General features: G+C 34.9%; 1 protein-coding gene across 1 annotated transcript in view; it reads left to right on the top strand.

The window, feature by feature from the left end:
• The window catches only part of LOC148596681 (neuronal acetylcholine receptor subunit alpha-10-like), a 29,856-nt gene that overhangs the window by 7,651 nt on the left and 3,046 nt on the right, over nt 1-19,159 (top strand). Inside the window, exons 3-6 of the mRNA XM_088562796.1 lie at nt 13,003-13,154; nt 15,016-15,060; nt 17,375-17,484; nt 17,987-18,167. Of these exons, the coding sequence (XP_088418922.1) occupies nt 13,003-13,154; nt 15,016-15,060; nt 17,375-17,484; nt 17,987-18,167 (488 nt within the window). The remainder of the gene's footprint in view (nt 1-13,002; nt 13,155-15,015; nt 15,061-17,374; nt 17,485-17,986; nt 18,168-19,159) is intronic.

Below are 19,159 nucleotides of genomic sequence, written 5' to 3'. Positions count from 1 at the left end.
ACAATATAATTATCATTATTTCACATAGTATAAACTGAGTTATTATTCGTGACAATAATACTTCTAAACCGATCAACAATAAAAAAAAATATTGTTGGGAGGAGTATGGAAGATGATTTTATGACTGCCTATTGTTTGATGTATGATAGAATTGAATGGGATGGGGAATTTTATTTTTATTTATTTATTTATTTATTTATCTGCAACCATCTGCTACTGAATTATTAATCTACAGGTATTGTAAAAGATATTACAGTGGCAGAATGCGGTAATGCAAAAATATTGTGTATGTCGTTCCCTCAACATGATACATAAATGTCGTTCCCACCACTTATTCAGGTGAGGAAACGACGTTATTTCTTGAAGAAAAGATATAGCAATCCTTTTTGAAAAACATAATATGTTGCAGGAACGACATAGTATCTTGAGGGAACGACATGATATTTTTCCGGAACAAGATAAGAATATCTTAAGGGAGCATTATATTAACTTAAGGGAACGACATAAAAAAATCACGTGACCTCATGACAAAATGTTCAAATTTATAATAAAATATCCATTTGTTTGGTTTAGAGTCGGAAACATGACTGGAAATCATCACTTCACACTTGCGGTTGTTATAGACGCTTTCTCAGTTTCTGGATCTTTTCGGCGAGGTACGCGCCTTTGGTATATAAAGCGGCAATTCCTTGCAAAATTGGTTCAGTTTGTTAGTTTAATCGGCAGAGAAAGATTGAAAGTAATAATAACCGAAAGAATAGCTGAAACTTAAGGAAGGCAAGAAGTAAGTTTGGTTAACCAAAGCCTAGAAGTTCCAGTTTAATTTTGAAGAAGTTTACAATTAGCTTTTAGGATAGTTGCAAACTACCGGGTTGTTCGATACTGTAATTTCTCTAGCTAGGGAATGGTCGCAGTCCCTTGAACAGGTAGTTTGTAACTACATGTATCTATGGGCTTGCTTGAAACATAGTGTTTCAAAGACTAGGTGTCTTAGAAGCTAGGTGTTCCGAGACTAAGTGTCTCGGGAGCAAGTTGCTCCGAGACTAGGTGTCTCAGAAACAAGGTGTTCGGGAACTAGGTGTTCCGGGAGCTAGGTGCTCCAGGAACTTGGGTTACGGCTAAGTGGTTAGTATATGCGTTTTTTTGTGTAGGCTTCTGGTTTTATTGGTAGTGTGGTTAATTTAGAACAATAACATGTGTCATAAATATTGAACATCTCAGATTCTGTGAAAACAGATACGAACGGTATTTTAACTTATTTTGAATAAATTTGAAGTATTCAAGCACGCCGAAAACGTTACAGTATGAATTAGACTTCCTTTATGAGCCTGCGTTAAAACTTCCTCACTCCATACATGTCACTTTCGACAGAACAATCAATTTTAAGCCGCCTTTCATGTTTCAAGAGCATCTACATATACATGTATAGGACTACGCGCACGCTCCGTCCCTTTTATAAGTCTGGCTCTAACTGGTAATCATAATGTTAACATGAAGTTTTAAGCGTTGTCGGGATACAGGATACAGGAAGTCAACAAACCAAATTAAAAACCAAATCATCTAATGGAAGCAATGATTTTTGTGACGAAAATATTCTCTATCATTCCATAATACGGAAAACGGCAAAGTCCTACGAAACAGTTGTAATTCGGGCGAACGGACGTAAAGACGACAAGGTAATTCCAATAGACCACTCGTTGAGTTGGAATATAATCACCCTCGTCAAAGGCCAGCTGCTCGACATCATCCGCCCAACCGTCACGCGTAGGGAGTACCTCCATTGGGAAGCCTGTAACTCAAAAGGTTCTGAACCACTATTATTTAAACTAACTACAGTTATTTATAATTATATTAATTATATACATCCCTAATCAAGAACAACCTTGACAATAGTTTTTTTTATGATTTTAGACATGGTTGTTGAATTTTTTTCGACTTTTTAGATTGTGGACGGTACCTACTAAGTAAAATATATGTAACCTCAACGAGTACTGAAACAAAATTAATCATACTATTTCATTTTTTTTTGTAAGGAAGGAGATTATATTCGAATTATAACAACATCATGGCGGTCCTCTTCCATATCATTCTCCTCCGCAGACCTATTACCACTTCCTGATTCACTATGTATCGCTCCGCTTATAAATAGGCTCTGCTATACAAGATGCGAAAAATAACATCGCTGGACATGAGCACTAAAATCTGCGAAACTATTTCCGGTGTATTGTACTAATAGGATTGGTAAGTCTCGTTCTAGTTTCAGTTTTCCTTCCGGAATTTTAGATGTAGAACTATTGAGATCTGAAGACCGGTCTGCATTTTATTGTTCACTTCTCTTCTATTGTATGCTTTTCTTAACATTTTTATCAAGTAGAACTAGATATTTGTCATTTTTAGTCAGTATTTTTTTCACAAAAAAAAATTTTGCTTTTAACATTGAACTCAATGGTATGTTAATGACGAATCTCAATGCATTTGAATGGGAGATGAGGACCCGTTCTCACGAAGTCACGGAGTCACTTGACGAGACTTACCTACCCTATTTGCATAATGGAGATGTAAAGCGATGCATCTGGTCCACGATCCCAGTTTTTAGTGGAGTCATTTAGTTGATCATTTACTTTTGTTACTTTGTGTTATTTTGGTGATTTTATGTTCTTTGGTCTGTGTGACTGTTTCCCATGTCTGGTCTTTGTCCCTGAATTACATTCTTTTAATTTCAGCTAGAATCTTGGTGCTCTTGATTACTCTTTGAAATAGCGAATTTAACCTCTGTGCAGGGGATTTCTCCCATACTCAATCTGTCTCACCGTCAATCACAGCGAAACTTGTCTAATTTAAAACCGAATCCCTTTTTAACTTTAAAATTGGTTGGGTTTTGACTGGTGTTCGGTTTAGACATGTGTTTGGATTAGACAGGTGTTCGGTTTAGAGAATTGTTCGGATTAGACAGGTGTTCGGTTTAGTCATGTGTTCGGAATAGGCAGGTATACTGATTACTAAGGTTCAAAATACATTTAAATCGATATATACATCTGCATTAGACTGGTTTTCGGATTATTAAGGGTTCGGTTTAAACAAGTTACACTGTGTGTGACGGTGACACAGAATAAGACATATATCAGTCTTATTTGTTCCCTAGGGAAACGATGTTTAAAATGAAAAGAAGCGTTTTGAAGTACTGACAAAATCTGCCATAGTGCTATGTACAGAATAAAACGTTTTCTGTCAATGCGAGTTTGATTTATCCTATGGTACGGTTGTTGTGCGCTATGGTCAGTCAATACAAATTATCTGCATAATAAATTACCGAAATTATTAAGAAGTTTCGGTTGATGCAGTTTTAATCAATTTGCGTTGTGGATAATTAAGACCAACAAAATTAATAAATACTAGTCTCGTTTACCGCTACAAGTAAGAAAAATAATAAGGAGGAGTTTTTTTTTTTTCAAAAACATTTACATCTAGTTAATAGAGAAACCATTCTCGATAAAACGATTATTGCGGCACAATGGCCATAAAGTGTTTCAGGTGGGCACAAAAAAGCATATGTAGGGAAGCAGGACACAGATATATTATCTTTGGCCTGATCATACTTTCCATACAAACTTATCTTTCAATTGACGGAAATATTACTAATAGGAACATATGTATCATTTTGTTTATGCTGTTAGGAAAAAATATTCCATTTTCCGGAATGAGATGATTTAGTCAAAGTTTGTACAGAAAGAAAATGAATTCTGAATTCCAGGGGCTCCAGTATAAACCGGTTAACTAAATAATTATTGATCTTGATTATTTTAAATTAAATTGTAGTCAGCGGTTAGGTCTGTTACGTCTGCAGTACAATATATTCCATCAAAAGATGTAATAGATTACGTAAAAAGGCTTTCCTAAATCATGCCACAATTCTGTCTTTGTAATTTGTTCTGAACAGCTGAAACAAATAAATGACCGGCTCTGTAAGTAGTAAAAAGCATGTTTGGTGAATTCCCAACTGCGTCCAATACTGCATTTCTCTTTTTTATTATAAATATACATTGCATGTATGCTTTATAAATTAGAACAAAGGACATTAACGTGCCACATGGGTAATTTGTTTCGTGTTCTTATGACATAACTTCTGTCCATCCGGTAACTCAGTATGGAAAGTTTAGTAAAATGTTGGTCATATATGTACGTTTGTGATACTCTTTAGAACGGTATGTATCTATGGATAATTTCAAAGATTTCTGGTTTTGCTTTAATCATATGATCTGAAAGAAATTTTGAAATTTAAAGTAAGTTTAAAACGCAACATTCTACATTTCGGAAGGGGACCAAGCAGATTATTTTGTTAGCCAAAATTATCATATAATAATTAGGGTAGCATGTTCACATGTATTAAACAACGAGTGCAAGACAATTGCAAGCAGTGGCAGATCTCCGGATTGGGGTGTTGAAACCTCACATTTGTCGGATAATTTTGAAATTACATTCAAAATTTACAAAAATGAGTAATGAAAGCCCTCCCTTTTTTCCTGGAGCCCACCCTTCTTAAATGTCTTCATCTGCCCAACCGGTCACAATATTGGACAGGTTTAACAGTTCAAAGCTCAACATGTTGTGTATATCAGTGTAAATGATTGAATTCGGGTTGACTTATTCATTCCGATGGAAGTAGATTACAGAAGGAAAATTATCTAAACAATCATGTTACTGAGTTACCAATATCTGATGTTTGGACCAAATCAGTAATTGATTAAACATTTAGTAACAATAAGAGGAATTAATTCAATAATATTCTTCTTTTTCTTATTCCGAGTATTCAATCAACTTCTTAATTGATTTGTAGTTCGTCATTCGGAATCACTGTCTGAAATAGTTGGAATGATCGTCCTCAATTTTTACCACCTATTTTGTTAGTACCATCTTTTTAGATTAATTAATTGATTGCAGTATTTCATTGCGAGAACATATGATCAATAGCCCTGTTTTGTATTAGTCCGTTTCTTGTGGGTCTAAATCAGTTATCCTGGAATTGTCTCACTACTGCTTTAAGGATTGATACTTTACCAACTCTAGCCGTTTTGTGCATCTTAAGGGGAAACAAGTTCCGACACCTTCCGAATATTTATTTTCTTTTCTTTTGCCCAACATTTCGACCTGCATACTCAATGCTGCAGTTGTTTCATCATTCAGCTTTCTTCATTTTCTGTCGGAAGTTAGGTCACATTACGTACAGAACTATTTCTAGAAGCACCAGATGTACCGATTTCGATATCTCTACATGTACGTCATTAAATACTAATTAGTACACAAATCAGAAACTGCCAATGATAGTACATGTAGAGATATCGAAATCGATACATCTGTTGCTTCTTGAAATAGTTCTGTACTATATGATTCATTATGCAGAATATCCACCGAACAAACGATGCTTTTTCAGTTCACAGTACATATGCCATATTTTACCTTTCTATAGTTTTTTTTGCCTACAGATCTGCAATTTCGAGGAAACCCTGCATTATCAAACAAACCAAGAACGATAACGCTTGCAAAGGGCAAATAAAAAAGACAGGTTATGATATCTGTAACTGTTTCTGCATTAAAATAAAAGTGAATTATGAGGGATTTTTTACGTGCACTTATCACATCCCATCTGGTGATTAAAAAGCCTCAGTCTGCTACTTTAAATCTGTACCTGGTATTTCAGCCATTTAAAAGTTCCACTAAATTGTTGACCTACATTACACCAACCTGTATGTAATTATTTGTTAATTCTTGCCTTAATTCTGCACGAAATTAACAAACTTTTTCACAAATGTGGAGTCGAACCTCTGGATGTTTCACTGTATATTATTATCTACATTAATTTTAGCCCAAACTCACCAAAAATCTGTTTCATGCTTTGATCCCTACCTAGCTACCTTTTTTGCGCATGCCCAAAACATTTCGTGGCCATTTTCGCTTAAAACACGTAAGTCTAGGCTGTTCCCCATTAACTCAACGTAACACACTTTTGAAAAAGAAATGATTTCCCTACCTAAACTATTTTCATCTTGTACATATCAGGAACAAGATTTATCTTATTTGTATCGACTAAATGCAATTAAGAATGTTGTAAAAAAAACTATCTGGACGTTAGGGAGACCTTAAGAACGAGGCATAGAATACTTCAAATCTTATCAAAGAATATCGAAACACAAATAAGCATAAAGATTACAAGCGCCTGAATCAAATTAATTCGAGCATACTATTATAACTCGATTAGCATCTATGTCTTTTCAAGTGCTGAAATAATTCTGAAGTTAACTGAGCAGATGGAGAACTCATTTGTTCTTTCTGGTCATGTTATTATTCTTCATCGCTCCAATTTGATACATCATTACCACTGAGAATAGGTATTGAATATAAGACACTGGCTTATCTAAAATTTTCAAATAGAACTCTAATCTAATCTAATGTGAATTGGAAAATTAATTCATTTTCATTTACAGACAACTTGTTTTAACTTAAGCACTAAAATGTATCCTTTAACATTTTACAAGAAGAGTTCCTATCTGTTTAATTGTAATTCCATGAGTACAAATTCTTGTAAGAGCCGAACAAAATGAAAAAAAATTGAAGGTTGCATTAAATAAAAAAACCAAGCAAAAACAAAACAATCATTAAATTTCATTCAGCAGAGTAGAAGGAATAGTTGGGAACCTTCAGGTCCCCAAAGTCATAAGTGGCAAAATGATTGTTATACTAAGTTAACCCTAAATTAATTTGTGTCAAAGTTTAAATAGGAAATACACAATGAGAAAATGTAATGAATTTTCTGTGAAAGTTCAATTGAATTCTATTCGGCGATATCGGAAGAGTAACGGATAAGAGATGGGTACCCTCATTTCCCCATATTCATAAATGACTTAGTCCATGTTCTGCTATGTGAAACCACCAATATCATAATCTGAAATAGGAGGTGCAAAAAAGGAATATGTACTAATTCTGTAATTAAAGATTCCAAAGATGTCATTAAATTCCACTCGCGGTGTAGGAGGAGGAACCGTTACGGATAAGAGATGGTGTCCCTCTGCGTAGCGGAAGAAAGGAAGGAAAGTAGGACGTACACTTTGGGGGTATAAAACACTGACCTGACATTAAACCTCCCTATGTCTTCCCTATCTGAAATGACCACTATTGTATCTTCGCACCAATGTGAATGTTTGAATCTTTTTCAATTAGAGTGTTAACTTAGATAATTGATAATTAATTCAGAATTGTCAACTTTCCTTTCATCTGTGGCAACATCCCTTCGGCTCCTGCGTATGGAATGTTCATATCACAACTCATACGTTATGCCAGAGCTTACCGAAACTAAGCAGACTTTTTATATCGCGCTAGAACTCTAACAAATAGGCTTCTGGAACAGGGTTATGTTGCTACAAGATTGAAGTCATCACTACAGAAGTTTTATGGTCGTCATCATGAACTCGTGGATCGTTATGGTGTATCCATCAGCACCATGAAAACTGATTTATTCAACGGGTCATAGTTTTCCTTCCTCGTTTGTCTACCCCGGACTTGATGCTCCCAGTTTTTAGTGGAGTCCGATTTGCTCATTTACTTTTGTTACTTTGTACGTATGATTTTAGTTACTTAATGTTCTTTGTTGTGTATGTCTGTTTTCCATGTCTGGACTTTGTCCCTAGATTACGTTCTTTTGATTACCGCTATAACCTTGGTTCCCTTGATTACTCTTTCCTAAACGAAACTAACTTTTGAATTGTTGATGTAAACTAAACTTTCGTATAGGCAACTAAAGTTCAAAGGTCGATATCATTTCAAGTAAACGTTGCCAGAGTTACGTCTGCTTAAACAGACGATCCTTTTTCAATTTTAGATTATGATCTTTGAAATGAATACTAATGATGATGATGATACAAAAACCGAGGTTATCGTACCCAAAATCTCATTTGTTACTATGGTATAGACGGATATAAATTCCCGACCATGGCAAAGGGCAATATCCAGCTAAACCTTTTATCAGTGATGGACTGAATGATAAAGTGAAAAACTGCTTCTCTGATTGTCATCCGGGGATTTGCAGCCATCGTTTTTAGCATAGATCATACCAGACGTGATATGATATTAATCTCTTCGGAAAAAAATGTGGTTATAAAGAGTTTTGACCAGAAAATCAGTTTGTCAAAACTGTTAAGGTTTTTCTTATATTTTAAATTACAAAAATAAATATACTTTAAATCAGATTTGATCAAAAATGTTAGATCGTAATGCTATCAGTTTTGATAATAAATTGAATGTCAAAAATTTTATAAAAATTTCAGACACTACCAATGGTAAAGGTGACACAAGATGTATATAAACCTACCAAATATTTCGCCACATTTGTAGTGTACGTGCAAAAAGCCCTTTCTGTAGAAAGATCTTGCAAAAAAGCCCTTTCAGTAGAAAGATCTTGCCAAAATGCCCTTTCAGTAGAAAGATCTTGCAAATAAGCCCTTTCAGTAGAAAGATCATTGGGGGGGGGGGGGGGTTACATACATTCATATCTTTAACAAACAAATTCAAGAACGATAAACATTTGAAAAGCCAATTTCATAAAAGTCCATATCAGATTTATCTCAAATGAATGACAAACTGAGACTAGTTACATATATGTGGTCTGTAACTGTTTATGAATGACAGAAAAAAAATTAATTTTATCGGGCTATCACCGGAGAAACTTTCCGTCTCGAGCCGCATAGGCTATCGCGCTACTGCATGTTAAGATTTCCCGACTGGAGTCCCGTACTCTATCGGGAAGACGTCCGACTCTAAACTGTTTTTTTTTAACATCTATGTATCACCCCCTGTCTTTTATATACGAAGAATGCTACTTAATTGGTTCCACTGTATTTATTTCTTCGATCGGCAGTATGCACTTCCGGTGATGTGTATTGAATAGAAATGACTAATTAAATCTTACATGACATATCAGCCGACTTGCAATTAATTACTGATATTTGCGAATGCCTTCAGGAAATTGATTATAGATTTTCTATAAAAACTGCAATGAGTTAATATTATAAAGAATAAATATTGTTTTTGTTATGTTGAAACAGTCATGTGAACCACGCTGTATAAAATCTAAAACCAATAATAAAGAAAACTGGCCAAAGAACTTATTCACTGTGTACAAACTTCAAACACATAGTTCATTAAAAACTCTAAATTATGGTTCAAGCTCCAAAACAAAGCCAGATCATATTAGTTATATTAAAAATTCTCCTTTAGTCTCGAGGGGAAAACAAGATTAGTTATATTTTAGACTTCAAATCGAGAGTGGAAATATCTTATAATCCCCTAGAGCACTGGAGTAAAATCCGTTTCGCCCATAAAATCAGTAGAAAACTAGGAAAGGTAAAAAGGCAACAAAACTCGCAGAAAATTAATCATCGCCCGGTGGTTTAAAAGTCACGTGCATATTTTATTACCGGCTTAGAATGGGAAAAACTTCATTTACTGCTCATCGAAGTAAACCTTTATTTACGACTGAAACAGACAGAGACTTGCTGCACACTAGTTCTTATATGAAACTTTGGTGCGTTGTTCATATATATTGATGTAAGCTCCCTTTCGATTTTTATAAATTTCAGATTTTTCGTTTCCGTGTTATGAATTTTTATACTTAAAAAATGGGGATTTTCAAGTTTTCGCACAATAATTGAAAAAACACTTCCCTCAACTTTTTATGAAACTTTCATGAATTGTTCTATTGATGTACAGTAAGCTCCCTTCTGATTTTTATAAATTTTAGATATTTCGTTTCAGTCTGAGTTATGATTTTTATACTTAAAAAAGGGAGATTTTCAAGTTTTCGCACAATTACTCAAAAACACTGTCACTAACTTTTTATGAAACTTTCAAATTGATGAATTGTTCATATCTATTGAAGTAAGCTCCCTTTTGATTTGCATAAATGTCAAATTTTACGTTTCCGTGGTATGAAGTTTTACTCTTTAAAAAAAGTCGGAATCGGCCAAGGAAAATTCGTTGAAAAATCGTTTAAAACAGACCTATTGTTGGGATGATCGACTAATAAATATATATGTAAAAGGTACTTGGTAACCTTGTCAGAAAAGTGTGTTTTAAACATGTATGGGTGACAAATCAAGACAACAAACTTAGTTAAAATTGAAATAGCCTTGATACTGCCAATTTTTTTGTGCATTTTTTATTTACCTTTTTATGGGGTTTTGGTGAGGGGGGTTCGGTTGGTAGTGGTATTTGACAGAGCTCACAGTATTTCTAGTTGATCATATAATTCATTAGAAGCATAAGGACATGTTAAAAAGGCAACAGGCGTATCATGCGCTTAAAGCGCAGCTCTTTATTTCGAATACCACTAAGTTAGCAGTATTTGGCCAATCGGGAAACATAATTGGGATCAGGTGATTTGCGTTTCCATAGAAGAGCGTCCTTAAGGTCAAAGGGTAAAAGGTGAAACTATACCGACTGCGCCGGAAAAAAAATCGCACCACATGCATGCAATTAATTTTCACTGGCTTTCAGAACATAAACACTCGTTCGTTTTTTCATTATTGAAAGTGAGTCGTAACATGCTGCTGTTGCAATCATGGACAAATGGACTGCAAAAACACCATTCCGTGCCACGAAACACTACGATTCGAGCAGCTTTGTAAATATATCATTCAGTATTATAAAAGGATTCTTTAGCATGTCTCCCATTTAAAAAAAAAATGATCTGTTCCTGTTCTTTATAAAAATAAAGACAGAATTCGCTCGAACGCATTTCGTTATTATCTCGAAGTGTGATTTCTTGATGTGAAACAAGCTGGTTACATTTAACATGAAGTTTCGTCCATTTACGATTTTATTACTGCTAGTCCATCTTCAATACAATTGAAAATATTTGAAGGAGAATACAGCATGCTATTAAGAAAGCGCTAGTTTATGTTAAACTCAAGATTATACTGTTACTGTTACCCATAATTCAAGTGTGAAAAAAACTCGGTCACGTGTTCCAATGCGCCATTGTATATGGAATCCAAGGTGACTGACATTGTGTTTTTTCGGAACAATTTGCAATAAAGCAGTTTCCTCCGAACAAAACAAAGTTCGATTTTGATCTCAGATACCACAATTCTACAGTATTAATTGGAAATCTCATAAATACAATATGTAAATGGTAGGAAACAAATCGGTATTATTGGAAACTCTCTGAATTAATCTTGCCTTGGGATGTCAAACTTAATTATTGCGATAAATGTCTACCGTTTATGCAACTTACGTACTCAAATCCGCAAGATAATACCACTTTATTATATGGCTATATTTCTGTTGGTATGTAAAGCCCCGTAGCTATTTATACTTAATGATAGTTCAAGAGTCCTACAAGTTCAACGTATTGACAATAGCGCGATAAAAACCAACAGCTAAGCACGAACTTGTCATTAGTAGTAGCAATGTTTTACAATGTGAATAAATCGCCTTAATTAAACCGTCTGTATACGTTTTAATTTAATACAGAAACACTAGATGCCTTTTTTGTCTTCTGCATGTTAAAGGAAATTAAGACAGAAGTCTCGTTATTTTAATTTGAATTTGAATAAATTAAACAGCTTTATTAAATTTTTCAGTACGTCTGGACAGATTTGTAAATATGGAAACATCGGCATAAAAATACCGCAGTGTGAATAATGGGACAGTTTAGATACGCCAAAATCCAAATATATTACAAGAGCAATCAAGGGAACCAAGGTTATAGCGGTAATCAAAAGAATGTGATCCAGGGACAAAGACCAGATATGGAAAACAGACATACACAACAAAGAACATAAAGTAACCAAAATCATATATACAAAGTAATAAAAGAAAATGAGCAACTCGGACTCCACTAAAAACTGGGAGCATGGACCAGGTGCATCGGTAGGGTAAACGTTCTCTGCTTTTCTAGAAACACCCGCCGAATAAAAAGTCATATCCGGGGCAGATAAAAGAGGAAAGGGAAAGTATGACTCGTTGAACAAATCAGTTTTCTTGGCGCAGATGGATACACCGTAGCGATCCAATAGTTCATGATTAGGCCATGAAACTTCTGTAGTGATGACTTCGATCTTGTAGCAACATAACCTCGTTCCAGGAGCTAAACGAATGAATAGAGTACATGTACGTTGTACATATACAAACTAATGATAATGGAAAAAGACTTAACACAAAAAAAAACTAAAGCACTACCGATAAAATCTACGAAAACAAACCGGAAGTGACATCAGGAACCCGCAAGAGTAAACATGTCCTGCTACACCAGCGACACCCGTCATATTCCATGTAAATGTAATCCGGCAAATTACATACGTATAATTAGTCTGGCAGGGTTCCGACTGGTATAGGATCCATCAGTGCTCAGTTTCATAAAAAGTCTGAAATTGAGATTTCCTCGAAACTTACCTCAACTCAAATTCCTACCAATCAGATTACTTGAAATTAAAGATTTGATGTTAAACTCAAGATTTGAGAAAATTCTCAACATGAGATTTTTTATGAACCCCAGAACTTTTGCATGTATAAGTAGCATGATTTTGAAAGAGGTTTATATTTGCACTGAAAATGGAAAATCAGACCTAGACACGATAACGTAACGGAGCGTAGTGTGTGTGTGTGTGGTGGGGGGGTACGTTATCGTATCTAGATCAGATCCAAAAGCTCATCTGACAGTATCATTCTTCGATTACGTTTTGAAATATTGTTTTTTTTTAAATTAAATTCTAGTACTTCTTTCTTTCGTGTTTTAATGAAAAAAGCTAACTTCCGCGTTTAAATATAATGGACCCGAGTGCAAGAGGGAGTGTTCTATGCTATTTAAGCTAATTTTCGGTCAGTGGTTGCACAAAATTAACCAAATCCCCCAACAAGAAGGATGTCCAATCACACCCCCCTGGTTAACCCCACTATGCGGAGGATAACATATTGTCACTGTCTCTCATTACAATGATTACTTTCTATTTTTAGACTGTTTAAAAAGGTTCTCTAACGTGTCAGCTGAACATCGACTCATGCACAATTTAATGGCAGGGTACGAGAAATCCGTTCGTCCTGTATTCAATTCGTCCAAATCCGTGGACATCAATTTAGGACTTGCATTGACACAGATTCTAGACTTGGTATGTTTTCTTTGAAAATAAGACATTTTTTTCACAAGACTCATTGCGATCACCTCGGTTTTCTTTTTTAAAAAAAATTTTTTACAAATTACTTTCAGTCTCATTTAGTCTTGGTAATAAATCTCAGCATAAAGATTCATAATTCAAACTTGAACATGGCTACTAAATCTCATATAGTAAGCCATAGTATACAAAAATCAATATTCTGTAATATTCTTTGAATATTAGAATTTTTTTTTTATTAGGAATTCATTTTGTAATATTAAAAATTAATTTTCTGGCATTACAAATTCCTGATTTAGTAATATTATTAAATATTACACATTTTGCAATATTACAGAATTAATTTGTTAGAAAATGAATTTCTAATATAAAAAAAACAACACTTTGCAATATTGCAAAATCAGCCACATTTTTTTAATATTACAAAATGATTTTCTAGATGACATCGCATCTATCTCAAAGAACTTGAGATAAAGGATACTACAGACATTGTGAAGTTAGCCTCATATCTTGACATACACTTAGAAATCAATGGTAAAGGAAAACTATTGACCAAACTTTACGACAAACGTGATGACCTTTCATTCAGAATTGTCAACTTTCCTTCAGCACCTCGTATTGAGTGTTCATATCACAACTCATACGTTATGCCAGAGCTTGTTGAAACTACGCAGACTTATTGTATCGTGCTAGAATTCTAACAAATAGGCTTCTGGAACAGAGTTATGTTGCTACAAGATTGAAGTCATTCATGCAGAAGTTTTATGGTCGTCATCATAAACTCGTGGATCATTACGATGTGTCCATCTGCGCCATGAAAACAGATTTGTTCAATGTCTCTTGGTTTTCCTTTCCTCTTTCGTCTACCCTGCACTTGCCTTTTTATGAGCAACTCGGCGGGTGTTTCTAGTTACTTTGTATGTATGATTTTTGTTACTTTATGTTCTTTGTTGTATATGCCTGTTTCCCATGTCTGGTCTTTGTCTCTGGATTACATTCTTTTGATTACCGCTACATGTATAACTTTGGTTCCCTTGATTACTCTTTCAAATATTAAAAAAATTAATTGTAATTGAATACAACAAATCTATTTTCTTATATTGGAAAATGTATTTTAATATTAGTAATTGATTTTTTAATATCAAAGAAATGAAATTTGTAATATTAAAAAAAGATTTCTTTAATAATAGAAAACACCCATATTTGTCCACTTTTTTTGCTTGCCATAGAAACACGAATTTCATTATCTTGAGTTTACTCCAATTGCGAATACCTTTACAAAATGTACCATTCTGTGCAAGAGTCAGGCAATGGGTGGCACATCATAATTCTCCACTTGGGCTTTTTTGTCTCAAATAAATTCAATACATCAAAAAGACAACCAAAAAGCTATTAAATATATCCTGAAACATCTATGACGTAAATATTATTTGACTGAGTATATAGGGAAAAGTGCAAGAAATTTTTGAACTAAACCTCACCAATCAATATCTTAAAAAGACAAACTTTACAAACACTTTTTTCTAGGAGGTTATGAGATATAAATACTTGGACAATGCAATATAATCTCAGTATTTTTTTTATTTGAGCGCCACACCTTATACAAATTTTGCCTAATTCTTGCTCAGAATGGTACTTAAATAAAAAAAACAAAACAAAACAACACAAATTAACAAACAATTATCTGGAAACGGTTACAAATGTTGCCGCGAGTGGTATTACACAGATATTTCTTTTTGACTAACTGTTTTTATATATCTTCACAAGCCGGCAGTAATCCAGTCTGTCTAGTATGTGAGTTATTCCCCCTTTTCAGTGTAACAAAGCAAAGTTAAGTAACTATTCTTTACATTTCTAGGATGAGAAGAACCAAGTTCTCACAACGAACGTCTGGATGGAAGTGGTAATTAAAACCTTTAGTTAAACAAAGATGTGGACCTAAATATTTTGAGGTCCAAAAGAGGGTTCAATTTTCATTTGCTCATTTGTGCCAAAACTGTGTAATTAGTTAACACCACTTTTTATAAAGGGGTGGGGATGTTCCAACGTTCAAACCCTCAATACATATAACTTGGATCTGCCACCGCATCCTGTATAAAAAAAAACCTTTGTTTTTACTGAATCTGTTCGAACTCCACTAAAAACTGGGAGCATGGACCAGGTGCACCGGTAGGGTTTGGCACAGAAAATAGAATCCGTACCCAGGCTGTAACCTTTGATTTAGTGACAAAATCATCGATATATAACGACCTTATGAACATGCTATAATTGTATGCTGTCAGTTTTATTTAAAGGGAATAAGTCTATTCTTACTATCTACAACAGTTGAACAAGATGTAACCATTTACGTTCCAAGTCAAATTAACTCAACCATTCAAATGGTAATTGAAAGAAGGCATTGTGATAAGCAGACAGAAATGACATTTATCAGGAGTGGCATCGATCTTTGCCATTTGAAAATTGAACTTTATTCTGTTGGTGATAATATACTCTTACACAACAGCACAGTTCAAGATTAAAAAGCAATTAAATGCAGCAGAGAGATGCACTATTTATGCCAATTATACAAATTATCAAATGCCTAAGTCAAAGTTGTCAATCGAAAACGAGATAATTATTGATTACTTCACCAAACTGATGCAGAAGAAAAGCACGTGACGTAGAGGCAAATTTTTGTACTTTACAATTAGGCCTAGTAGTGATTTCCAGTATATTGACGAACGAACGGAAGTACTGAAAGGGATCGCCTGTTTAGTTAAGTCGTATTGACTACAGTTACAGTAGAAATAATGTAGGGGAAAAAGACGTGATATAGAAGTGTATTGAGGCCTATTATAAACTAAATCCAATCTTTACATAGTTAATAAGATCATGTTTACCTCTGCTAAGGAAATTGGGCGGGGTCCAGAATTTTTTTAATTGGGAGGCTGCGATCCAGAAAATTATACAAGGAGATCTTAGACTAAACTTCGCACATTTTAGCCCACATATTGCATTGAGATAATTAAAAACAGAAACAAAATTTTATAATGAATGAGTAGACCTCACCGGGATGCCGCTTGGACCCCCATTGCTCTGCCAAACTAAATGCCCCCGTGCTTATTTTTTTTTGCACATGTGAACATGTCGGACAATATTGTATTGCGTACACTTAAATATAAACGCGCGACGTCCACATGATAATATATACACGTACAAGTATACGTATACCAACATGTTCACTACATTAAAGAGTAATCAAGGGAACCAAGGTTATAGCGGTAATCAAAAGAATGTAATCCAGGGGCAAAGACCAGACATGGAAAACAGACATTCACAACAAAGAACATAAAGCAACTAAAATCATACATACAAAGTAACAAAAGTAAATGAGCAACCCGGACTCCACTAAAAACTGGGAGCATGGACAGGTGCACCGGTAGGGTACGCGTCCTCTGCTTTTCTAGAAACACCCGCCGAGTTGCTCATAAAAAGTCAAGTCCGGGGTAGACAAACGAGGAAAGGAAAACTATGACCCGTTGAATAATTCAGTTTTCATGGTGCTGATGGATGCACCATAACGATCCACGAGTTCATGATAAAGACCATAAAACTTCAGTAGTGATGACTTCAATCTTGTAGCAACATAACCCTGTTCCAGAAGCCTATTTGTTAGAGTTCTAGCGCGATACAAAAAGTCTGCGTAGTTTCGGCAAGCTCTGGCATAACGTATGAGTTGTGATATGAACACTCCATACGCAGGAGCCGAAGGGATGTTGCCACAGATGTAAGGAAAGTTAACAATTCTGAATGAAAAGTCATCACGTTTGTCGTAAAGTTTGGTCAATAGTTTTCCTTTATCATCGATTTCTAAGTGTAGGTCAAGATGTGAGGCTGACTTCACAGTGTCTGTAGTATCCTGTGTCTGAAGTTCTTTAGGGTAGATGTGATGTATCAAATCCCCGAAATTAGGATTGTTTGAAGATAATACCTCATCTATATAGTAGAGGAAACTGAGATTGAAGGATCTAGCCAAACGATATTCTTTCTTTCTGATCAGATCAGCTGTAAAGTCAGCCTCGTATGACTGAAGGAATAGGTCAGCAAGTAAAGGAGCACAATTTGTTCCCATTGGAATGCCGACTGTTTGTTGAAAAACACGTCCACCACACTTGACAAATATGTTGTCGATAAAAAATTCTAGCATTTTGAAATTATCCATACCTTCCTCGTTTCAGGAGTGGTATGACGAGAAACTATACTGGTCACCGGATGATTATGAAGGCATTACGAGCATCCGGGTACCATGTGATCGGTTATGGTTACCAGACGTAGTTCTTTACAACAGGTATAATTATCCATTAACAGAACTCCCGCATAAAACATCGAATGTTTTACTCTATAGTCTACCAATTCTAACTATCCGGGTATTTTTGCTAGACTGAAGCTGGCGAACAATTGCTAGCGTACAATTATATGGTCCTATCTGATAACCAAAAAATCAAAGTAAAAAGTAACGTATAATCAAATTTTATTTCTTTTATTTTTTTTGATACTTGAATTTCATAAAACAAAATTATTTGTCGTTCTCTGTTTTATTGTCTTAACGTAATTAGTCTTTTAAATTATTGTCCCACATTCTTTTGACAAATTCTACAAAGAAACCTTTCTAAACCAAACAATGGACAAATAGAAAACCTGCCTTAACCAGACACCCGAGTTCGATTTAGAAAGTCTCATTGAATTTTGTTTGGGTTTTACTTGATTATAGCAAAATAGAAATATTTTTAATGTTTGTGTCTCATACGTCAGGTTGAAATAAAATGAAAATATTTTATTTCCTCTTTTAGTGTAGACGATTACACATCCGGGTACATGCCGAGCCTTGCCATGGTTTTCAATACCAGTAGAGTATTCTGGGGACCAGTTGTAAGATTTAGGAGTTCCTGTAAAATTGACATTACCTATTTTCCTTTTGATGACCAGATATGCAAATTGAAGCTCGGCTCTTGGGCTTACCATGGCCACCAGGTATACTGTGTACACTTTTATGGTCGTCATCATGAACTCGTGGATTGTTACGGTGTATCCATCTGCGCCATGAAAACTGATTTGTTCAACGTGTCATAGTTTTCCTTTCCTCTGTCGTCTACCACGGACTTGACTTTTTTACGAGCAACTCGGTGGGTGTTTCTAGAAAAGCAGAGGACGCTTACCCTACCGTGCACCTGGTCCATGCTCTTAGTTTTTAAGTGGAGTCCGAGTTGCTTATTTGCTTTTGTTACTTTGTATGTATGATTTTTGTTACTTTATGTTCTTTGTTGGTTATGTCTGTTTTCCATGTCTGGTCTTTGTCTCTGGATTACATTCTTTTGATTACTGCTATAACCTTGGTTCCCTTGATTACTCTTTTAAAACGGTTTCTCTAAAAACATCAATTAAAGGATATTCGGTTTAAAGTGGGATGTGCTAAATTACATAAGTTTACAATGCATTCGAATTATAACACGTGCATAAAAATAACTTTAACAGACGTCTGTTTTTGACGGGTTGGAGTATTCAATTATGAAAAAAACTATGAAACTCCAGCAACTAAGCCTGAGCAATCCGTTTAAGTGTGGTTCATTTTGTGCAGTATTACAAATATAACTGTCATTACAATTGCGTAACGACCGATGTAAAAAGCTGTCTTAGGACCCTAAAACAGTTGCGGATATGACGGGGGTTTCCGGTGGTTTATTTTCACTTCTGTTGGCAAATATTGTTTATTTTGTGTAAAATCTTTGCACAAATGAGGAAGTGATGGCCGAGATCCCCTTTCATGAATTTCTGTATCTGATCCCTCTTTCTTCTATATTTCTGACTCAGACCTGTAGCGATAACATAGCTGAATAAAAGATCGTAGAACAGGGAAGCGTCGTAAATTGTCGCAATATGCCACAATGAGCTACACTTCCCTTCTTTGTAACTCATAAAAAGCGTTTAACGTTTCAAATCGACATCCTGATTTCACATTTATAGGA

The sequence above is a fragment of the Perna viridis genome, chromosome 15 (assembly GCF_037379345.1).
Source record: "Perna viridis isolate PV_CMFRI_1.1 ecotype Kerala chromosome 15, ASM3737934v1, whole genome shotgun sequence".
Lineage (NCBI taxonomy): Eukaryota > Metazoa > Mollusca > Bivalvia > Mytilida > Mytilidae > Perna > Perna viridis.
The sequence above is the reverse complement of the archived record's forward strand: the minus strand, read 5'-3'. Positions and strand labels throughout refer to the sequence as shown.